The sequence below is a fragment of the Aquarana catesbeiana genome, linkage group LG04 (assembly GCF_042186555.1).
Source record: "Aquarana catesbeiana isolate 2022-GZ linkage group LG04, ASM4218655v1, whole genome shotgun sequence".
NCBI lineage: Eukaryota > Metazoa > Chordata > Amphibia > Anura > Ranidae > Aquarana > Aquarana catesbeiana.
In genome coordinates this window covers 60,418,992-60,443,831 of record NC_133327.1, presented here as the reverse complement: position 1 = coordinate 60,443,831, position 24,840 = coordinate 60,418,992, and the positions used below count along the sequence as shown (strand labels likewise).

General features: G+C 44.6%; 1 protein-coding gene across 2 annotated transcripts in view; it reads left to right on the top strand.

The window, feature by feature from the left end:
- Positions 1–24,106, top strand: part of CYP39A1 (cytochrome P450 family 39 subfamily A member 1) — a 133,786-nt gene extending 109,680 nt beyond the window's left edge. For both annotated transcript variants that reach the window (XR_012243746.1, XM_073625249.1), the window contains 2 exons: positions 15,165–15,256; positions 20,710–24,106. Coding sequence is in view for 1 of the 2 variants with exons in the window: in XM_073625249.1 (XP_073481350.1) it covers positions 15,165–15,236 (72 nt within the window). In the remaining variant the exon portion in view is untranslated. The remainder of the gene's footprint in view (positions 1–15,164; positions 15,257–20,709) is intronic.
- The last annotated feature ends 734 nt before the right edge of the window (positions 24,107–24,840 follow it).

The following is a 24,840-nucleotide window of genomic DNA, read 5'->3' as shown; positions in this document are numbered from 1 at the left end:
GTGTCAGTGGGAGGAATGGTGTCCCTGTGTCAGTGGGAGGAATGGTGTCCCTGTGTCAGTGGGAACGATGGTGTCCCTGTGTCAGTGGGAACGATGGTGTCCCTGTGTCAGTGGGAACGATGGTGTCCCTGTGTCAGTGGGAACGATGGTGTCCCTGTGTCAGTGGGAGGAACAGTGCTTCTGTGTTAGTGGGAGGAATGGTGCTCCTGTGTTAGTTGTCAATTTGAGAAATGATGCCCTTGTTTCAATAGTCATTGGAAAGAATGATGTGCCTTGTGTCAGTGGTCAGTGGAGGGAAAGGTTGCCTGCGTCTGTGCTTAGTGAGAGGAATGGTACTCTGTGTCAGTGGGAGGAATGATGCCCCATGTGTCAGTGGTGAGTGGGAGGAATGGCCATGTGCCCAGTGGGAGGAATGTTACCCCTGTTTCAGTGGTCAGTGGAAGGAATTGTCTCCTGTTTCAATGGTTAGTGAGGAATGGTCCTCTGTGTCAGTGGTAGGAATGATGCCCCTGTGTCAGTGGTCACTGGGAGTAATGATGCCCTTGTAGTCAGTGGGAGGAATGGTGTCCCTGTGTCAGTGGGAGGAATGGTGTCCATGTGTCAGTGAGAGGAATGGTGTCCCTGTGTCAGTGGGAGGAATGGTGTCCCCGTGTCAGTGGGAGGAATGGTGTCCCCGTGTCAGTGGGAGGAATGGTGTCCCCGTGTCAGTGGGAGGAATGGTGTCCCCGTGTCAGTGGGAGGAATGGTGTCCCCGTGTCAGGGGGAAGGATGGTGTCCCCGTGTCAGGGGGAAGGATGGTGTCCCCGTGTCAGGGGGAAGGATGGTGTCCCCGTGTCAGGGGGAAGGATGGTGTCCCCGTGTCAGGGGGAAGGATGGTGTCCCCGTGTCAGGGGGAAGGATGGTGTCCCCGTGTCAGGGGGAAGGATGGTGTCCCCGTGTCAGTGGGAAGGATGGTGTCCCCGTGTCAGTGGGAAGGATGGTGTCCCCGTGTCAGTGGGAAGGATGGTGTCCCCGTGTCAGTGGGAAGGATGGTGTCCCCGTGTCAGTGGGAGGAATGGTGTCCCCGTGTCAGTGGGAGGAATGGTGTCCCCGTGTCAGTGGGAGGAATGGTGTCCCCGTGTCAGTGGGAGGAATGGTGTCCCCGTGTCAGTGGGAGGAATGGTGTCCCCGTGTCAGTGGGAGGAATGGTGTCCCCGTGTCAGTGGGAGGAATGGTGTCCCCGTGTCAATGGGAAGAATGGTGTCGATGGGTCAGTGGTAAGTGTGCGAATGGCCCTCTGTGCCTAGTGGTTAGTGGGAGGAATGGTGTCCCTGTGTCAGGGGGAAGGATGGTGTCCCTGTGTCAGGGGGAAGGATGGTGTCCCTGTGTCAGGGGGAAGGATGGTGTCCCTGTGTCAGTGGGAGGAATGGTGTCCTGTGTCAGTGGGGGGAATGGTGTCCTGTGTCAGTGGGGGGAATGGTGTCCCTGTGTCAGTGGGGGGAATGGTGTCCCTGTGTCAGTGGGGGGAATGGTGTCCCTGTGTCAGTGGGGGGAATGGTGTCCCTGTGTCAGTGGGAGGAATGGTGTCCCTGTGTCAGTGGGAGGAATGGTGTCCCTGTGTCAGTGGGAGGAATGGTGTCCCTGTGTCAGTGGGAGGAATGGTGTCCCTGTGTCAGTGGGAGGAATGGTGTCCCTGTGTCAGTGGGAAGAATGGTGTCCCTGTGTCAATGGGAAGAATGGTGTCGATGGGTCAGTGGTAAGTGTGCGAATGGCCCTCTGTGCCTAGTGGTTAGTGGGAGGAATGGTGTCCCTGTGTCAATGGGAAGAATGGTGTCGATGGGTCAGTGGTAAGTGTGCGAATGGCCCTCTGTGCCTAGTGGTTAGTGGGAGGAATGGTGTCCCTGTGTCAGTGGGGGGAATGGTGTCCCTGTGTCAGTGGGGGGAATGGTGTCCCTGTGTCAGTGGGAGGAATGGTGTCCCTGTGTCAGTGGGAGGAATGGTGTCCCTGTGTCAGTGGGAGGAATGGTGTCCCTGTGTCAGTGGGAGGAATGGTGTCCCTGTGTCAGTGGGAGGAATGGTGTCCTGTGTCAGTGGGAGGAATGGTGTCCTGTGTCAGTGGGGGGAATGGTGTCCTGTTTCAGTGGGGGCAATGGTGTCCTGTGTCAGTGGGGGCAATGGTGTCCCTGTGTCAGTGGGAGTATTGGTGTCCCTGTGTCAGTGGGAGTATTGGTGTCCCTGTGTCAGTGGGAGGAATGGTGTCCCTGTGTCAGTGGGAGGAATGGTGTCCCTGTGTCAGTGGGAGGAATGGTGTCCCTGTGTCAGTGGGAGGAATGGTGTTGATGGGTCAGTGGTAAGTGTGCGAATGGCCCTCTGTGCCTAGTGGTTAGTGGGAGGAATGGTGTCCCTGTGTCAGGGGGAAGGATGGTGTCCCTGTGTCAGGGGGAAGGATGGTGTCCCTGTGTCAGGGGGAAGAATGGTGTCCCTGTGTCAGTGGGAAGAATGGTGTCCCTGTGTCAGGGGGAAGAATGGTGTCCCTGTGTCAGGGGGAAGAATGGTGTCCCTGTGTCAGGGGGAAGGATGGTGTCCCTGTGTCAGGGGGAAGGATGGTGTCCCTGTGTCAGTGGGGGGAATGGTGTCCCTGTGTCAGTGGGAGGAATGGTGTCCCTGTGTCAGTGGGAGGAATGGTGTCCCTGTGTCAGTGGGAGGAATGGTGTCCCTGTGTCAGTGGGAGGAATGGTGTCCCTGTGTCAGTGGGAGGAATGGTGTCCCTGTGTCAGTGGGAGGAATGGTGTCCCTGTGTCAGTGGGAGGAATGGTGTCCCTGTGTCAGTGGGAGGAATGGTGTCCCTGTGTCAGTGGGAGGAATGGTGTCCCTGTGTCAGTGGGAGGAATGGTGTCCCTGTGTCAGTGGGAGGAATGGTGTCCCTGTGTCAGGGGGAAGGATGGTGTCCCTGTGTCAGGGGGAAGGATGGTGTCCCTGTGTCAGTGGGGGGAATGGTGTCCCTGTGTCAGTGGGAGGAATGGTGTCCCTGTGTCAGTGGGAGGAATGGTGTCCCTGTGTCAGTGGGAGGAATGGTGTCCCTGTGTCAGTGGGAGGAATGGTGTCCCTGTGTCAGTGGGAGGAATGGTGTCCCTGTGTCAGTGGGGGGAATGGTGTCCCTGTGTCAGTGGGAGGAATGGTGTCCCTGTGTCAGTGGGAGGAATGGTGTCCCTGTGTCAGTGGGAGGAATGGTGTCCCTGTGTCAGTGGGAGGAATGGTGTCCCTGTGTCAGTGGGAAGAATGGTGTCCCTGTGTCAGTGGGAAGAATGGTGTCCCTGTGTCAGTGGGAAGAATGGTGTCCCTGTGTCAGGGGGAAGAATGGTGTCCCTGTGTCAGGGGGAAGAATGGTGTCCCTGTGTCAGGGGGAAGGATGGTGTCCCTGTGTCAGGGGGAAGGATGGTGTCCCTGTGTCAGGGGGAAGGATGGTGTCCCTGTGTCAGGGGGAAGGATGGTGTCCCTGTGTCAGGGGGAAGGATGGTGTCCCTGTGTCAGTGGGAAGGATGGTGTCCCTGTGTCAGTGGGGCGAATGGTGTCCCTGTGTCAGTGGGAGGAATGGTGTCCCTGTGTCAGTGGGAGGAATGGTGTCCCTGTGTCAGTGGGAGGAATGGTGTCCCTGTGTCAGTGGGAGGAATGGTGTCCCTGTGTCAGTGGGAGGAATGGTGTCCCTGTGTCAGTGGGAGGAATGTTGTCCCTGTGTCAGTGGGAGGAATGGTGTCCTGTGTCAGTGGGGGGAATGGTGTCCTGTGTCAGTGGGGGCAATGGTGTCCCTGTGTCAGTGGGGGCAATGGTGTCCCTGTGTCAGTGGGAGTATTGGTGTCCCTGTGTCAGTGGGAGTATTGGTGTCCCTGTGTCAGTGGGAGTATTGGTGTCCCTGTGTCAGTGGGAGTATTGGTGTCCCTGTGTCAGTGGGAGGAATGGTGTCCCTGTGTCAGTGGGAGGAATGGTGTCCCTGTGTCAGTGGGAGGAATGGTGTCCCTGTGTCAGTGGGAGGAATGGTGTCCCTGTGTCAGTGGGAGGAATGGTGTCGATGGGTCAGTGGTAAGTGTGCGAATGGCCCTCTGTGCCTAGTGGTTAGTGGGAGGAATGGTGTCCCTGTGTCAGGGGGAAGGATGGTGTCCCTGTGTCAGGGGGAAGGATGGTGTCCCTGTGTCAGGGGGAAGAATGGTGTCCCTGTGTCAGGGGGAAGAATGGTGTCCCTGTGTCAGGGGGAAGAATGGTGTCCCTGTGTCAGGGGGAAGAATGGTGTCCCTGTGTCAGGGGGAAGGATGGTGTCCCTGTGTCAGGGGGAAGGATGGTGTCCCTGTGTCAGGGGGAAGGATGGTGTCCCTGTGTCAGTGGGGGGAATGGTGTCCCTGTGTCAGTGGGGGGAATGGTGTCCCTGTGTCAGTGGGGGGAATGGTGTCCCTGTGTCAGTGGGGGGAATGGTGTCCCTGTGTCAGTGGGAGGAATGGTGTCCCTGTGTCAGTGGGAGGAATGGTGTCCCTGTGTCAGTGGGAGGAATGGTGTCCCTGTGTCAGTGGGAGGAATGGTGTCCCTGTGTCAGTGGGAGGAATGGTGTCCCTGTGTCAGTGGGAGGAATGGTGTCCCTGTGTCAGTGGGAGGAATGGTGTTGATGGGTCAGTGGTAAGTGTGCGAATGGCCCTCTGTGCCTAGTGGTTAGTGGGAGGAATGGTGTCCCTGTGTCAGGGGGAAGGATGGTGTCCCTGTGTCAGGGGGAAGGATGGTGTCCCTGTGTCAGGGGGAAGAATGGTGTCCCTGTGTCAGTGGGAAGAATGGTGTCCCTGTGTCAGTGGGAAGAATGGTGTCCCTGTGTCAGGGGGAAGAATGGTGTCCCTGTGTCAGGGGGAAGGATGGTGTCCCTGTGTCAGGGGGAAGGATGGTGTCCCTGTGTCAGGGGGAAGGATGGTGTCCCTGTGTCAGTGGGGGGAATGGTGTCCCTGTGTCAGTGGGGGGAATGGTGTCCCTGTGTCAGTGGGGGGAATGGTGTCCCTGTGTCAGTGGGAGGAATGGTGTCCCTGTGTCAGTGGGAGGAATGGTGTCCCTGTGTCAGTGGGAGGAATGGTGTCCCTGTGTCAGTGGGAGGAATGGTGTCGATGGGTCAGTGGTAAGTGTGCGAATGGCCCTCTGTGCCTAGTGGTTAGTGGGAGGAATGGTGTCCCTGTGTCAGGGGGAAGGATGGTGTCCCTGTGTCAGGGGGAAGGATGGTATCCCTGTGTCAGGGGGAAGAATGGTGTCCCTGTGTCAGTGGGAAGAATGGTGTCCCTGTGTCAGTGGGAAGAATGGTGTCCCTGTGTCAGTGGGAAGAATGGTGTCCCTGTGTCAGGGGGAAGAATGGTGTCCCTGTGTCAGGGGGAAGGATGGTGTCCCTGTGTCAGGGGGAAGGATGGTGTCCCTGTGTCAGGGGGAAGGATGGTGTCCCTGTGTCAGTGGGAAGGATGGTGTCCCTGTGTCAGTGGGGGGAATGGTGTACCTGTGTCAGTGGGAGGAATGGTGTCCCTGTGTCAGTGGGAGGAATGGTGTCCCTGTGTCAGTGGGAGGAATGGTGTCCCTGTGTCAGTGGGAGGAATAGTGTCCCTGTGTCAGTGGGAGGAATGGTGTCCCTGTGTCAGTGGGAGGAATGGTGTCCCTGTGTCAGTGGGAGGAATGGTGTCCCTGTGTCAGTGGGAGGAATGTTGTCCCTGTGTCAGTGGGAGGAATGGTGTCCTGTGTCAGTGGGGGGAATGGTGTCCTGTGTCAGTGGGGGCAATGGTGTCCCTGTGTCAGTGGGGCAATGGTGTCCCTGTGTCAGTGGGAGTATTGGTGTCCCTGTGTCAGTGGGAGTATTGGTGTCCCTGTGTCAGTGGGAGTATTGGTGTCCCTGTGTCAGTGGGAGGAATGGTGTCCCTGTGTCAGTGGGAGGAATGGTGTCCCTGTGTCAGTGGGAGGAATGGTGTCCCTGTGTCAGTGGGAGGAATGGTGTCCCTGTGTCAGTGGGAGGAATGGTGTCCCTGTGTCAGTGGGAGGAATGGTGTCCCTGTGTCAGTGGGAGGAATGGTGTCGATGGGTCAGTGGTAAGTGTGCGAATGGCCCTCTGTGCCTAGTGGTTAGTGGGAGGAATGGTGTCCCTGTGTCAGGGGGAAGGATGGTGTCCCTGTGTCAGGGGGAAGGATGGTGTCCCTGTGTCAGGGGGAAGAATGGTGTCCCTGTGTCAGGGGGAAGAATGGTGTCCCTGTGTCAGGGGGAAGAATGGTGTCCCTGTGTCAGGGGGAAGGATGGTGTCCCTGTGTCAGGGGGAAGGATGGTGTCCCTGTGTCAGGGGGAAGGATGGTGTCCCTGTGTCAGTGGGGGGAATGGTGTCCCTGTGTCAGTGGGGGGAATGGTGTCCCTGTGTCAGTGGGGGGAATGGTGTCCCTGTGTCAGTGGGAGGAATGGTGTCCCTGTGTCAGTGGGAGGAATGGTGTCCCTGTGTCAGTGGGAGGAATGGTGTCCCTGTGTCAGTGGGAGGAATGGTGTCCCTGTGTCAGTGGGAGGAATGGTGTCCCTGTGTCAGTGGGAGGAATGGTGTCCCTGTGTCAGTGGGAGGAATGGTGTCGATGGGTCAGTGGTAAGTGTGCGAATGGCCCTCTGTGCCTAGTGGTTAGTGGGAGGAATGGTATCCCTGTGTCAGGGGGAAGGATGGTGTCCCTGTGTCAGGGGGAAGGATGGTGTCCCTGTGTCAGGGGGAAGGATGGTGTCCCTGTGTCAGGGGGAAGGATGGTGTCCCTGTGTCAGGGGGAAGGATGGTGTCCCTGTGTCAGGGGGAAGAATGGTGTCCCTGTGTCAGTGGGGGGAATGGTGTCCCTGTGTCAGTGGGAGGAATGGTGTCCCTGTGTCAGTGGGAGGAATTGCCCTCTGTGTCAATGGGAAGAATGGTGTCGATAGGTCTGTGGTAAGTGTGTGAATGGCCCTCTGTGCCTAGTGGTTAGTGGGAGGAATGATGCCCTTGTGTCAGTGGTAGGAATAATCTTATTTCTCAGTGGAAGAAATGGTGCTCCCCTGTGTCAGTTGTCAGAGGGTGATAGATGGCACCACTTTGTCGGTGGGTGAAGAATAGGGGCCTTCTATCAGTGTGGGTAATGGTGCCTCTGTGTCAGAGTTCATGCCATGGCCAGGAGTATACTGGCACTGTGTAGTTGGACAAAAAAAAAAATCTCTTTTACCAATTTTATCTAACAGCCATCTTTCCTTTGAACCAAACAATAGTCCTGAACACCTGCAAGCAGTGTATTTATTGATGGGGTTTCATTCTGGCTGCAGTAAACATCAAAGCCCAGCATTTGTGGGATAAACAAGCCTGTACTTATATAAGTACAGTCAGAATATTCAGGACATTGTATAATCTTTCACCAGCACATCCAGTACCCTGCATTTGTATAGGTTCTGTGATATCCATATTCAGTATTAAATTAAGTTTGTACAGAGAAATAGGTGATAAATGGGGCGTTTAGGAAGTTTTTTTTTTAAATGTCTGTCTATGGCAGCGATTAGTGAGAAGGGGAAGGAAGGAGTCTGGAAATTAGCTTTGGCAAAAATGTACAAAATGTGATCTGCTTTACATGCAAAAATAATAAATAAATTAATAAATATAGAATTCTGTGTTGTCAGTCTGGCCATTAAGGTAACCCTGCCATACTACATAGCCAGTAAGACTGAACCACCATTTTCTATTACAGCTCTGCAGCTTCATGTGTCATTTTCTTGCTCAGTGAAAGACTATCATGACCCACCTGGAGATTCTCTGTGTGTTCCCATCCTCTGTTTGCACCATTCTTCAGCAGGGCACCGCAGTCCACGATAGTAGAATGTGCTGCAATGCACATCCTTTGAATGGTATGTTTGGCAGCCATTTAGAATGAATGGCACAGCTTCATACCAACACATTACACATACAGGTTCTGGTAAAGCACACGCTAATGCAATGCCAAATTATGAATCTTGGTAGCCTGCCAACCCTCTAATGTAAATACACAGCAAGTGTTTCTAAGCTAAACTGATTGAAAGCTAAGTTGTCACTTGGGGTTGAAAGGCATTAAAACCAAGAAGTGGAGCCCTTTCCAAAAATTGCAAAGGCAACCAGATAGGGTTATGTACCTGTCACAGCCACAATGCAGGGTGGAGGAACTTAACTGGCCTGCACAGAGTCCTGACCTCAACCTGATAAAACACCTTTGGGATGAATTAGAGCACAGATAGCGAGCCAGGACTTCTCGTTCAACATCAGTGCCTGACCTCACAAATGCACTTCTGGAAGAATGGTCAAAAATTCCATTGACATACTCCTAAACCTTGTGGACAGCCTTCCCAGAAGAGTTGAAGCTGTTATAGCTGCACAGGGTGGGCCAACTCAATATTGAACCCTACGAACTAAGACTGGGATGTCATTAACCACTTGCCACAAAATCACATACCTGTACGTCATTTTGCTTCAAGTGGTTGTACCAGGGATGATGCCTGCAGCTGCAGGCATCGCCCTGGTAACGTTTTTTAGAGACAACAATCGGCTTTCTTGAGATGACAAACGATGAGACTAAGAAGCCGCCTTCCGCCTTCCCCTGCTCTGCCCAGGCTCTCCTGTCCCACCGAGAGGCCCGAGCGACCAGCCTGCATGTCCGAACAAAGCCAGAATTCTCGGATCTAGAAACCCGGAAGTGATGTCACAACGTCACTTCCGGTTTACTGAAACCTTAAAGACGCCAGATTTTAAAAAATGTCAGTATTCAAAACAGCCAAACTTGGTGTTTTGAATGCTTTTAGATTCAAATATGTTTTTATTGTTTTTAACGGAATATGATAAAACAATAAAAATACCTTTCAGATGTCCTTATCATGGGGTGAAACAATACAAGTCTCACTTTTCTGTTATCAGTGGAAACTTATCCATTATATGCACTATTACACCTCCCTGACACATTATACCTGGAGTCATGAGAGTCCATACCATTGTGGGTCATTACATCTGACTGTAGGATAAGTAAAAGGGAAAAGACCGGAATGGGGAAAGATTGTAAGAGGACAGGGGGGGGGGGAGCAGAAGATAAGGGGACCCTAGGGGGACCGAGCAGACCTTGTCACGCCAAACCTGCCTTATGCAGTCATGGCAGCCGGTTGGGTGGACTCAGGGGCATCAATAACATTTTAAGGTGTTTTGAATGCTTTTAAGTGCAAAGGTGGGATTTGGAGTCTTATCGACCCCAGATCCCTCCAAAAAAAATACATGACTATTGCTGTCACAAGGGATGTTTACAACCCTTGTGACAGCAATAAACGTGATCAAAAAATGAATAAAAATGTAAGGGACAGTGTAAAAGTAAAAAAAAAAATTATTAAGAAAAAAAAAATATTTTTCATTAAAGTGCCCGATGTACTTGCACACCAAAATAAACGCATGTCGCGCCCGCAAATATAAACAGTGTTCAAACCACACATATGAGGTATTGCCACGATCGTTAGAGCGATAATTCTAGATCTAGGCCTCCTCTGTAACTCTAAATGGGTAATCGTTAAACATTTTTAAAGCGTTGCCATTTCAAAGCATGACATGTTGGGTATCTATTTACTCGACGCAACATCATCTTTCACATTATACAAAAAAATTGGGCTAACTTTATGGTTTCATTTTTTTTTTTATTCATGGAATTGTATTTTTTTTTTTCCAAAAAAAAGCATTTGAAAGACCGCTGCGCAAATACATAAAATATTGCAACAACCTCCATTTTATTCTCTAGGGTCTCTGCTAAATTATATATATATATATATATATATATATATATATATATATATATATATATATATATATATATATATATATATATATATATATATATATATAAATAATAATGTTTAGGGGTTCTAAGTAATCTTCTAGCAAAAAAAATTATGTTAACTTGTAAGCAACAAATGTCAGAAATGGGCCTGGTCTTCAAGTGGTTAAAGTTCATATGTGTGTAAAGGCAGGCGTCACAATACTTTTGGCAATATAGTGTACATGCTGCGGCACAGGAGAAACACTCTGCCACCGTACTCCTACGTGAGGACGATCGGCACTCCCTAGGCCTTTCATCACCGATGGCTTCAGGGGGACAGGCTGTGCAACGAACAACACGCACCAGAGGTTTAAACAATACACACAGCCCGCTGGAGCCAGCCACTATGTTAAAAGCTTGATTACTTAATTAAAACAAGTGGGTTCCCTCACGTGAAATTTCACATGGAACTTTTGCACAGAATGAATATTACCCCCAGGGTGCTTACAAAGAATACAGCCACACCAAGTGGATAAAAAAACAAGCCATCAACCTGCTATTACAATAAATGCACAATACCAGACAAATAAATATAATACATTAATCCACATAAAGACAATTAAAACATTAAAAATCAAACTTATTCTGATGTAAAGCTATGTAAAAATAAAATAAAATTAAAATATTGTAAAAATTGATAAATAAAATGTGAAAATAAAAAAGATTTTTTATATAAAAAAATGGAAACTGTAACAATAATAATAATAATAATCAAACAAAGCTTTGAACACAATATTCACAATTCATAGTTGTTCTTAACAACTACGTGAGCTGGACCAACGTAACTATGTAAAAAATTCCATGTCTGCAATTCAGTTTTAACCATTCGTACTGCTCTATCCCAGCCATTCTCAACCAGGGTTTCATGGAACCATGGAGTTCTTCCAGAGGTTGTTAAGGGTTCCTTAAGCTATTGAACCACCTATTTGATGATACCTACAGAGTTGAAGGTTCTGCACCACTTAGCAAAGACAGCAGCATGACACCAAATATCTTTTTAGCTGTCTTTAAGGGTGGCATTCTGAGCACCACTTTAAGGGGGACATTCTTCCTATTGACCACCAATAAGGAGCATTGTACCTATTGAGTCCTGATGAATTGGTTTTAGTAAGGGTTCCTCGAGAAATGAAAATTATTTTTGGGGTTCCTCTAGGGTTAAAAGGTTGAGAAAGCCTGCTCTATCCAATAAGTTTTGGCTTTACATACATAATGTATTCATAGCTAGACCAATGTTTTTCCTGAATATTTGTCTTCAGCTCAGTTTTCAGCTGTCTAGAGTTTCCTTTACCCTCCCTATGAGAAGTGTAAGATTTCTCTTTAATGATGTGACAAGGTAAGGCTGAATCTGGTTTCACAATAGGAAATTCATCATTGAAAGTGTCAGTGTCGTATACCAGTAGCTCCATTCTCGAGTTCCTCAGATAATCTCCTTAATGAGTGTACAGGAAGGATTCCAACTACAGTACATCATATACCACTTGTAGGAAAACCATTACTCCATGTTCAACAGCCGACTGCTTTTTTTCCAGACCGCAGGATCCCTGTAAAGTAATGTCTGATTTTTCTTAGAGGACTACTATAGTGAAAAATAATGTATTCTGGTGACTATAAGGATATTATTCAAATATGAATTCCTCCTTCTTTTTTTTTTTTTAACAGGCCTTCACTATTTTTTTTCCTCCACATTTATATGACCAGGAAAATTGGCAAATATAGGGATTGGGAGAAACCATGTAACACTGGCAGGCAGGGGTGCTAAATATGGTCTATTTACTTTTCTAGCGGTGCAATTTTTTAACACACAAGTTAAAATCTGCAAGTTTTTGCAAGAAATTTACTTTAAACCCCTAAACAATTCTATATTTTCTAAAAGCAGAGGACTTGCAGAATAAAATGGTAGCAGTTGCAATTTTTTATGTTGCATGATATCCAGTGTTTCAAACGCATACTTTTAGGAAAAGGATACTTTTAAGAAAAGATACACTAAAATAGATTTTAGTATACACAAACACAATATAATACCTTTTTTTTTGGTAAAAAAAAATAAAATAAAGATGGGGTTGCATTAAGTAAATAGATACCAAACATCTCAAGACTCGAAATTGTGAAAAACTCTGGTATCTATAATTTTTCATAGGTGATGCTCTAAAATTCATTTAGAGTCAACCATGAATTATGTTCCAATAATTATTCTTATGCTAACATTCACAACAATACCTCACATATGTGGTGCAATCACTGTTTACATATTCGTTAGTGGTGCACCGAAATGAAAATTCAGCATGTACTTGGCCGAAACTAAAACCAATGTTGACGGTTTTAAAATATATATATGTATTTTAAAAATAATTGTATTATATTAGACTTTTTAATTAATATCATGAAGTTAAATGAATATGAATTTATTGTCGCCCATTATTTGGCACCTTTTGAAGTGGTGTTAAAAACCCTGCTTGCTGCATTTTTGGTGAATATTTGGCAAATCGCACCAAAAACGCACCTCCCCCAAATGCTGCAAGCATGTATCGAAAATGCACTCGTGTTGTGTTTTTGCTGCATTTTTTTGAGCAACATGACCTATGAAAAATACACCATAATCACAGCAAAATCTCAGTAAAATTGTGGCCATTTTCGGCAGCCATTATCAGCACAACGCTGAAAACCTTCTTTTTGGCCGATAATTTTTTGGGGCCGAAATTTCGGTGCCTCACTAATATTCGTGTGTATGCTCGGGAGTTGAAATGATTATTATTTTTTTAATTATTATTATTGTTTTTAATTATTTTAGTGCAATTTCATTTTTCAAAAAATCTTTCATGTAACTTTATTGCTATCACGAGGTAACAAGCAAAAGTGATCAGGTGGCTATACAGCCACCCGAATCACTTTATTTTACTGAAGAAAATCCATGCCAAGCTCACAGCAGCTGTCTTAAGCTTGTCTTGAACAGCAGGATGTTTATAAACATACCTTTGGTAGGTAAGGTATTAAATAAAAATGATGTTATAAAAGCCTAAAAAGTGCTAGCTGCAGTTGGGCTTTTTAATTTGTCTCTCATTTAAAGAGGAACTCTTCCCCCTTCCTTTTTTTATTTTCTATCTCATCTTGTCCACTGGGTTGTCTTTAAAAAACACATACTCACCCACCCAGCTGTCTGCTGTAATCCATTGCTCCACCATCACACAGCTCTTCAGATCTTCATTCCTACATCATAAGGGGCGGTTGCCCCCCATGCACCATGTCCCCCTTAGGTGCATCGAGCATGGAAAGGCTAAAGCTGCAGTGGTTTTAGTTAAAAAAAAAAAAAAAAATATATATATATATATATATATGGTAAAGGAATGGAAAGGTACAAACTTATCTGTTTTTGTTTTTTTCCATTTAATTCATTAAATAACACTCACACCCAGCACTGCCTCTATTCACTTTCCTCAGCTTGTCATTGTTAAACAGATGTGGGTATAATAAATGTACATCAAGTTTTGGGAGAGAGACGACAACATTTAGTTGGCATCTCCAAGCTGGCAAATTGGTCTATTGGACTCCTTATTATTCCATTGAAGCTAATAGAGTGTAGATTATGCTGCATTAGCTACTTCCCCAGAAGTAATGTAATAAAAATGGACATTTGCTGGGCTCCCTCTGTTGAACCTGCCATGCCGGTCCCAGGCAGGAGGTGGGTCATTTCCTAAGGCAGGCTTTAAAGCCGCCTGAATCATGAACACCCCGAAGGTCCAATGTCTGCTCTACAAATGTAAACATACTACTGGCTGCTGTAGCAGCCTGGACTGTGTTTTCAATTCTTGTCTACTAGCCGCCATTTATAAACATCCCTGACTGACAAGTGGTCCACTGAAGGGGAGGAAACTCAGGTCTTCCGTCCTGCCTGGCAGGTATAAGCTGTGTGGAAGAAATGTTTAAATCTCGAGCTTTCTTTTGGTGGCATTTGATTGCGTTTTTTATTTTTTGCGCTATAAACAAAAACAGAGCGACAATTTTGAAAAAAACACAATATTTTGTACTTTTTGCTATAATAAAAATCCCCATTTTTTTTTTTTTTTTAAAAGCTATTTTTTCTCAGTTTAGGCTGATATGTATTCTTCTACATATTTTTGGTAAAAAAAAAAATCGCAATAAGCGTAAATTGATTGGTTTGCGCAAAAGTTATAGCGTCTACAAAATAGGGGATAGATTTATAGCATTTTTATTATTATTTTATTTTTTACTAGTAATGGCGGCGATCTGTGATTTTTATCGGGACTGTGACATTATGGCAGACACATCGGACACTTTCGACACATTTTTGGGACCATTGTCATTTATACAGCGGTCAGTGCTATAAAAATGCACTGATTACTGTAAAAATGTCAAAGGGAAGGGGTTAACACTAGGGGGCGATCAAGGGGTTAACTGTGTTCCCTGTGTGTTTTTTTCTAACTGTAGGGGGAGGGGACTGACCTAGGGGAAGTGAAGGATCATGGTTCCTAGCTAATAGGAACTCCTCACAGAACAAAACAGTGATTTGTGTGTTTACACACACTCGTCCCTGTTCTGCCTCTCGTGCCCGCGATCACGACTGGTCATTGCGACCGTCGGCCACGAGCATCAGCACCGGGCGCACGCGCACCTGCTATCCCGATCGCCGACGTATAGCTACGATGGCTCACTGGATCGTGCTTACCTGCCGCAGTAAAATGATGGCGGCTGGTCGGCAAGCGGTTAAAGTGGTTGTAAACCTCAGACATGAATTATAAATGGAGCATATCCCTGTATGGTGTGAACTTGTCTCAATTAGGAAAACTGAGTGTCATTTCTGTCTGCCGCTTCCTTCCTCTGCTATCAGCATGAGTCACTTCTGACAAGGTTTCCTGACACCAAGAGAATATAGGTGACAGGGGAGAGATCTCCAGCACACAGCCTGTGATTGACCGCCTCAGCTCTGTACCTGTGAGCTGTGTGAAGGGGGGTGTGTCCCTTCCCTCCAATCAGCTCTCAGAGCCCTCCTCACTGAGCTTTGAAGAGTGTAATTGCAGCTCTCCACTCCCTTTTTTTCTGACAGCTCAGACAAGCTTTATAAATTCTGGATTTTGAACATGTTTAGAGAAAAGAAGACTGCAGATAAACAGATCCCCCTTTTGTAGGAGGATTTTTTTAATCTATGTGTATCACATGAGGCCAGCCACTTCACTGGGTATATGTAAGGGTTTAAAAACAACGAAATAGTCAGATGTCCATTTCACAAGTCTGGTCCTGGTCATTGTAGCAGGGGAAAGTTGTTTTCTGGTGTACCCGGTCTTAAAATTGAACTTTTCTTATATTTTACAGAGTAATCTGCATTTAGTTGGGACCCAGCAGCCCGATGGACCCTGCCGTGTTATGTTTAAGTTAAGAGAATAAACGTAGAGCCCTAAAGAAATGTAAGTATTTATCATTTCTCTATGACAAGACCACTAACTCACCTAACAATATTATAACGCTCATCCTGCAGAAAACGTTCTTCAGCTAGCTTTGCAGTAACATAATGGATCTTTGTATTCCAAACGTTCTTCAGCTAGGTTTGCGGTAACATAATGGATCTTTGTATTCTATATGTGAAGAAACACTGCTATTTTTTTTTTTGAATGCCTAAACTGATCTATATGAATTCTGGGGGCTTTCTGTACCCCATGTGTACAGTATCTCACAAAAGTGAGTACACCCCTCACATTTTTGTAAATATTTTATTATATCTTTTCATGTGACAACACTGAAGAAATGACACTTTGCTACAATGTAAAGTAGTGAGTGTAAAGCTTGTATAAGGGTGTAAATTTGCTGTCCCCTCAAAATAACACAGCACACAGCCATTAATTTAATTAATCAAAAGTGAGTACACCCCTAAGTGAAAATGTCCAAATTGGGTCCAAAGTGTCAATATTTTGTGTGGCCACCATTATTTTCCAGCATTGCCTTAACCCTCTTGGGCATGGAGTTCACCAGAGCTTCACAGGTTGCCACTGGAGTCCTCTTCCACTCCTCCATGATGACATCACAGAGCTGGTGGATGTTAGAGACCTTGCGCTCCTCCACTTTCTGTTTGAAGATGCCCCACAGATGCTCAATAGGGTTTAGGTCTGGAGACATGCTTGGCCAGTCCATCACCTTTACCCTCAGCTTCTTTAGCAAGGCAGTGGTCATCTCGGAGGTGTGTTTGGGGTTGTCATCATGAGGGGACAGCAAATTTACACTGTTATACAAGCGGCACACTCACTACTCACTTTTGTGAGATACTGTATATGGAATGCCTACAGGTAGTTATATTGTAAGAAAGTGTCATTTTAACAGTTTTAGAAAATGACAGTGGTTGTAGATTTAAATAAAAGGGTCACCTAAATTCCTTTTTTTTTTTTTTCTATTTAGGTTTTAATAGAGTAAAAAAGAATTAGAACCTCTGACGAGAGAAATTTTCAACTCACTTTCTGTCCTGGTGACATTTTCACTGGGCAGGAAGTGGCAACACAGACAGCAATAATAATGCTTTTGTTTAGTAGAGTAGAGGAAGGCTAGAGCCTCTGTCAGATTTTTATTGTTCAACATTTTTTTAGGTGATTAGGGTTGGATTGCTTGACTTGAATTTAAAAGCTTGAACCTTTGATGAAAATGGTAAACAGGACTAGTAGAGAGGGTGAAACTCCCTAATGGGGGCACAGACAGCAATAAAAACTGACAGGTGTTCTAACAACTGATGCTATCACTTCCTGTTTGACTATGGGACAGGAAGTGAAGGGAAATTTCCGAAATTGGATACAGACCGCAAAGAAAAAAAAAATCTGACAGGGTTATAACCCTCCCTTACTCTATCCAAAGTGAAAAAAAAAAAAAAAAATTGCCTATAGTTCTACTTTAATGACACGTTAATGTCAGACAAAATGAGTTCAAAGCATTATGGGAAATGTGGTACACATTACCTTCTGATAGATAAACATGATGGCAACACAGATACCTGCACACTGACAGGGCAATTAGCTTGGAGAGCTATTACCTGCTTTATTGACATCGTGAGCCATTAAATGGCAAAGCGGCAGAGGCTTATTTGTTCCCTTCCGTTTATAAACACCACTGCAGAAATAATCCTTGGGCTGCCAGTACACATGGTAATGGTTGTGGTGTGAGCTGTTCTCTGATGTCTCACATTACAATCATAATGTACAGAGCCAATCCAAGCAGCACTGTACCTTGTGATGACTGTGAAAGTCAATCCGAGATCATGGCTGTAAACAGTGTAGTAATTGCATCTGAGAGCCCCGAGAGTAAGCTGAATGAATGATTACAAGCAGCAGATATCCAAAGTATACATTGATTGTAGGATGATTTTATACACTTTCACCCTCTCCTCCTACTCCTCTCCAGTATGTCTGATCTATATCCTGTCTCTATGTGATACCTGTACATTTACCCCTTCTTCTCCATCCACCAACTGTATGGAATCTGTACATTAACCCTCACAACTCCACCCCCCCCCCTCTGTGCATGACCTGTACATTTAATGTATCTAGCACAGTAAAACCTTGGTTTGAGAGTAACTTGGTTTGAGAGCGTTTTGCAAGACAAGCAACATTTTTTAATAAATTTTGACTTGATATACAAGCGATTTTTTTTTTAGATATACAACTGAGTTTAAAAGAGAAGAGAGGCGCTTTTAAGTGTAGCAATATGGTTACATTTATTGAAGGTACAACATTTAGTAACACACATGGTTGATGATTAAAAGAGGCACATCTAAGTATGCAGGCATCCGGGGTAAAGCTGTCCACGTAGACCTTCCTCTGCACTGCCATTGACGTCGTCCCTTCCACGCTGCACTCCACGAGCGGTTCAGTCCTCACTTTCAGATCGCTCTACCGCAGGGTAGTCTTCCTGGTCACGATTGTAGACTGACAATGGTGAGAGCCGGCAGTGCGGGGGATGGTTTATGTGGACAGCTTTACCCCAGATGCCTGCATACTTAGATGTGCCTCTTTTAATTATTAACCATGTGAGTTGATAAATGTTGTACCTTCATTAAATGTAACCATATTACTACACTTAGAGGCGCCTCTCTTCTCTTTTATACTCTGTAGCTCCTGCTGGATTTTGCTTCGAATGCCCTTGTGGAGGCTTCTATTTGTGGATGGACATTTTATAGTTACACAACCATTGCTATAGTCTTTTTATATGGACTATAAACTGAAGGACTTATGAATAAATGGTTGTGGAATGAATCATTTGAGTTTCCATTGGTTCTTATGGGGAAATTTGCTTTGATATACAAGTGCTTTGGATTACAGGCATGCTTCCGGGAAATGAATTATGCTTGCAATCCAAGGTTTTACTGTACACCATTATCAAGCTCAATGTTTAACCTCAATATCATTATAAAAAAAAGTGGCAAAAATTAGATTACCTTAAGGTGTCTACTTTCCTACATTCCTAAAAGGATCATTTGGTGGTTTTCAAACTATACTAGCATTTATGTTTGATATGTTTTAGAATAGAAAGTAGTGGAAGTTTTTTTTTTTTTCAAAATGTATTTGCTAGTTTGGGGTTTTGAAAAAAAAAACACTAATACTCACCTCCATGCCTCCCCTGTTGGCCCTAAGCCCGAGAACTGATCGCATGATCACTCAGCGCTGTCTTATCAGAGTGGAGAGCAGTGACTGTTAGTTGGCGCTCTCTGCTCTACCCCTCCAGTGCTTACTGGAGCGCCAGGCTGGAGAGGGGGCAGAAGCAGCTGACTTCTTTTCTCAGCCGTGCACTGATAGCCGGGGCGTCTGGGTGGATCCTGAAAATATGGCCAGGATCCTTCCAGAGACTGAAACAGCTCTGTGATGTCAGCTGATTCTGGGTCACAGAAGAGCAAATGTAAGTGCCTGCCTGTAACCCAGAATTATGGCCAAAAAAGCTTTGACACTACTTCTCTTTTAAATACTACCAAAAGAAAGCTCTAAGTGTTTCAAAAAATTATATAAAATTCATTTGGATAAAATGTTGCATGATGGGGTAGTTGTCAGTCAAACTATCACAGAATATTGCCTAGTAATGAAGGGGTATTACAGGGCATGACAAAGCATAGTTACAGTCAATTAATATGGATTAAAGTCAAGTTTTTGCTAAATCTTAAACCTCTTTAAATATTGCTGCAGTTACACAGCACAGTTCGTTCACCCGCTCAGTAACAGTAACTGTGCCTCTGGCAGCTATTGCCCCTTTGCCATCCCTCCCTTAGTGTTTTCTCCATAAATAACAACTGAAAAAAAAGGAGCAGTCCTAATGTTACGTTGCTGTAATCTTTTAGGGTCTGATGTATGAAAAGTGCTAAAATATTTTTTAGGAGGGGTGTGGGGCTGCTGCTTTAGTAACCTTTTACATCCTGAATACGAGTGTAACAAGTCACATGTTACTAAAAGTGAACTTATCTTTTAAAGTAATTGTAAAGTCTAATATTTTTTCCTATAAAAATAACAAACATGTTATACTTACCTGCTCTGTGTAGTGGATTTGCACAGAGCAGCCCAGATCCTCCTCTTCTCGGGTCCCTCTTCTGTGATCCTGGCCCCTCCCTCCTGTTCAGTGCCCCCACAGCAAGGTAGTTGCTATGAGAGCACCTGAGCCGAGTCACAGCTCCCTGTGTCCATTCAGACACGGAGCCCAGTCCTGGCCCCACCCCCTCTCTCTCCTGATTGGCTAGCTGACTTCGACTGACAGCAGCAGCAGTTAATGGCACCGCTGCTGTGTCTCAGCCAATCAGGAGGGAGCATCTCGGACGGCTGAGACACTCATGGACATCGCTGGACAGAGAGGGAACTCAGGTAAGTGTAAGGGGGGCTGAGGGGGGCTGTTGCACACAGAAGGCTTTTTATCCTAATGCATAGAATGCATTAAGATACAAAAACGTTCTGCCTTTACAACCACTTTAAGGTTATTCAGATTTGCAAACCTCCTTGAACCATTTCTTGTCCCTCCAGAGGAGGACAGGTTCAAAGGATTCTATTGAAACCTGTTCACAGTACCAAAACCCAACCGTGTTATTTGTTCTGCCGTGGATCTAAAATCCCTAAGCAAGCACTTTTACATTCTGAAGTTTTGTATGGAATCAGCAAGGTCAGTTTATGCATTTCTGAGACGGGAATACCTAGCATCTGTGGACATCCAAGATGCCTATCTGCATATTCCCATTTACCCTCCTCCTCAGTGCTTTCTGGGCTTCAGAGGAGAAGACTAACATTTCCAGTTTTCACACTTTGGGCACTGATAGGTAGCAGCACTGATGAGTAGGTACTGATTGGCGACACTGATGAGGAGGTACTGATTGGCGGCACTGATGGGCACTTGTCAGCAATGATAGGCAGCATTGATGGGCACTGTTGGGACTGCACTGATGATCAGTGCCCTGATTATCAGTGTTGATGTGCCCTTTCACGCTTGCCGGTTACTGGCTCGCCTCTCCTGTGACAGCGTTAGGAAAGGAATGCCAATAAAACGGTAAGTGCTTTTACATCATGATCAACTGTGATTGGCCCTTTACTCCGATCTGTAATCAGCTATGTCCAAAGGACACAGCTATCACAGAGCGTGTCGGGGTCGCAGCTCTGGGAGGACGGATGCCCTCCCAGACCTGCTTTATCCGGCATCTGACTATAACGTGGTCAGCAATTGGTTAATTTTTAGCTTAAAAGGCAAAAGTACCTAATAAAGTGGCAGTTTTTAATACATTTTTAAAAATAAATATATATTTAAAAAAAAAAATTCTAAAGTGGTAGATTTCTAGAATTTTTCCATTAGAATTGTGGAGTATAATTGTGTGATAATTTTATTATATAAGTACACCTTCATTTTTTTCTTCTTTCTTCAGGCCACCAAAAGTGACAAACCACAGACCAAAAGGAGTTCATCTGCATCTTCACCTTTTATAAATGTGTTGTAGCTTTTTGAATTTTCTTGTATATGTTGTTCTAGTAGTACAAAATGATAAAGCTGAAATTTGGAAAATTAGTGTTTGGCTGAAGCAGTGTTTACTCTTTTTAAATCATAATGGCAACAGAAACTACCCAAATGACCCTGATCAAAAGTTTACATACCCTGGTGATTTTGGCCTGATAAAATGAAGACAAGTTGACACAAAAGGGTTTGAATGGTTATTAAAGGTAACCATCCTCACCTGTGATCTGTTTGCTTGTATTTAGTGTGTGTGTATAAAAAGTCAATGAGTTTCTGGACTCCTGACAGACCCTTGCATCTTTCATCTAGTGCTGCACTGACGTTTCTGGATTCTGAGTCATGGGGAAAGCAAAAGAATTGTCAAAGGATCTGCTGGAAAAGGAATTTGAACTGTATAAAACAGGAAAGGGATATAAAAAGATATCCAAGGAATTGAGAATGCCAATCAGCAGTGTTCAAACTCTAATTAGGAAGTGGAAAATTAGGGGTTCTGTTGAAACCAAACCACGGTCAGGTAGACCAACTAAAATTTCAGCCAAAACTGCCAGGGATGCAAAGAAAAACCCACAAATAACTTCAGGTGAAATACAGGACTCTCCGAAAACATGTGGTGTGGCTGTTTCAAGATGACCAATAAGGATGCACTTGAAGAAAGATGGGCTGCATGGTCGAGTCGCCAGAAGAAAGCCATTACTATGCAAATGCCACAAAGTATCCTGCTTACAATATGCCAAACAGCACAGAAACAAGCCTCAAACCTTCTGGAACAAAGTCATTTGGAGTGATGAGACCAAAATTGAGTTTTTTGGCCACAACCATAAACACTACATTTGGAGAGGAGTCAACAAGGCCTATGATGAAAGGTACACCATTCCTACTGTGAAACACGGAGGTGGATCGCTGATGTTTTGGGGATGTGTGAAAGGCACAGGAAATTTGGTCAAAATTGATGGCAAGATGAATGCAGTATGTTATCAAAAAATACTGGAGGAACATTTGCATTCATCAGCCAGGAAGCTGCACATGGGACGTACTTGGACATTCCAACATGACAATGATCCAAAACACAAGGCCAATTCGACCTGTCATTGGCTACAGCAGAATAAAGTGAAGGTTCTGGAGTGGCCATCTCAGTCTCCTGACCTCAATACCATTGAGCCACTCTGGGGAGATCTCAAACGTGCAGTTAAAGAGCCTCATCCACAAATACCACAAACGACTTCAAGCTGTCATTGATGTTAAAAAGGGCAATACACGATATTAAGAACTAGGGCATGTAAACTTTTGATCAGGGTCATTTGGGTAGTTTCTGTTGTGATTATGATTTAAAGAGTAAACACAGTTGATTGATAATAAATGGCTTCAGGCAAACACTAACCATGAGTAAAAGAAAAGTTTTTGTCTTATTATTCATATTCTCAGAAAAGAAATCATAAATTCTGCCAGGGTATGTAAACTTATGAGCACAACTGTATCTCATAAACCCATATTTTATTCACAATAGAAAACATATCAAATGTTTAAACTGAGAAAATAACATTTTAAGAAAAAAAAATGGCTGCAACACCTCTCAAAAAGCTGGGAAAGGGCAAGAAAAAAGCTAGAAAGTAGGTGGTACTAACAAGGAAGAGCTGGAAATACATTTTGCAACTAATTAAGTTAATTGAAAACACTGTCCGTAACATGGTTGGGTATAAAAAGAGCATCTTAGAGAGTTAGAGTGTCTCAGAAATAAAGATGGGCAGAGGTTCGCCAATCTGCAGAATATGCCTTAACATAAAACTGCAAAGACTTTAAATATATCATCATTTATAGTACATAATATCAAAAGATTCCAATAATCTGGAGAAATCTCTGTGGGCTAGGGACAAGGCCAAAAACACAATATTGGATGCCCTGGATCTTCGAGCCCTCAGATGGCATTGCATTAAAAACAAGCATGATTCTGTGGTGGACATCACTGTATAGGCTCAGGAATAATTCCAAAAATCACTGGCTGTGAACACACTTTACCGTGCCATTCAAAAATGCAAAGTAAAGCTCTATCATTCAAAAAAGAAGTCATATCTGTACATGATCCAGAAACGCCACTGTCTTCTCTGGGCCAAAGCTCATTTAAAATGGTCTTTTGCAAAGTGGAAAACTGTTCTGTGGTCAGATTAATTGAAATTTGACATTTCTTTTTGGTCCGTGTCCTCTGAGCCAAAGAGGAGAAGGACCTTCTGGTTTGTTGTTAGCGCTCAGTTCAAAAGCCTGCATATCTGGTAGTATGGGGGTGCATTAATGCATTTGGCATGGGCAGCTGGCACATCTGGAAAGGCACAATCAATGCTGAAAGATAGGTCAAGGTTATAGAGCAGAATATATATATATATAGAATGCTCCCATTGAGAAATCTTTTTTCAGGGAAGGCCTTGCATATTTCATTAGAGCAATACTAAACCGCATACTCCATCTATGAAAACAGCATGACTTAGTAATAGAAAAGTACAGGTGCTTAACTGGCCTGTTTGCAGTCCACACCTTTCACCAACTGAAAATATATTGGTGCACCTTGAAAACAAAAAATACAACAAAGACCCTGGACTGTTGAGCAATCAGAATCCTATATCAAGCAAGGATGGGACAACATTTCTCTCCCAAAACTCCAGCAACTGGTCTCCTCTGTTCCCAGACGTTTACAGTGTTGTTAAAAGAAGAGAGGATGCTACACTGTGCTAAACATGGCGCTGTCCCAACTTTTTTGAGACATGTTGCTGCCATCAGTTTCAAAATTGCCTTATTTTTTTTAAACATTTCATACAGCTTATTCCTCAGTTCTTACCTTTTTGTGCCACTTGCGCCACGCTATTAGATTGTAAGCTCTTATGAGCAGGGCCCTCTTGACTTTCTCTTGTATTTTATTGTATTGTAACTGTGCTGTCTCTCTTTATATTGTAAAGCGCTGCGCAAACGGTTGTTTTTATCTAACTCCTGTATATTAATAATAATAGTGATGATATTGTGAATAAAATGTGGGTTTATGAGATTTGCAAATCATTGCATTATTTTTTTTATATCGATTTTACACAGCGTCCCAACTTCTTGGGAATTGGGGTTGTATTGGATAGCCAATGAAGCTCCAGTACTATGTTTACATTACAGCCATCAGCTTATTCATTCTGAAATGGCTTTCTCATTCCTTAAGATTATCATCTTTCAAGAATTATGATGTACCCTCTTCCAAGAATTATTGAATTTTCTGCATATTTTAGTTTGACTAGTGATCATTTTAAAGCTAGTATTGCAATAAACACAAAGTGCCGATTTTATTGTGTCTTGTTTATCATGACACTAAAGTTATGTTCCCAGTACAAATTGTCAGAAAAGTGAAAGTAAATGTGATACCTTTCGTTGGGCAACAGAATAGATTATATGGTGGATATTTTCTCGAATGCTTCTCTGTGTCAGGTACAGTGTCAACACTTTATTTCTGCTACAAAGTGTGGAAATATTATTTGCAAATGAAATAAGGGGAAAAATCCATGTTGATCTGCCACAAAAAAAAAAAATCAGTGGGCTTCTAACTTCCTGCTTGGGCTGACAACACAATGCCTCTGCTGCACTAATTTCTCAATCATTGTTGCCTGCTGGACTAAAGAACTCCTATCCCCACTTTTCTCTGTCCCTCTCCACATGCATACATTGATTTATTTCCCAGGAAAACCGTGCAACTGCCTTTACTCTCAAAAGACTGTCAATACAGTATGTGTAGGGAAAGCACTCTCGGGAAATGTAGTTCTGGCGTCATGCCTACAGCAATAGGAGCTAAACTACCAGCAGCTGGCCCTGCAAAAGTTTTGGAAGTCTGGCCACTGACAACGGATCTGCTACAAAGACCAGGACATCAACTACAAACCAACAGCAGGTCCAGCATTTACACCTGCAGTTGTACAGCTGGTGGAAAAGTACTAACCTATATAAATCCTGTATAATAATATTTTACTAGAGTGGTGCCATTTTATTGAAGCTAGAATAGTGGTATTGCACAAGTAGGGTCCATAAT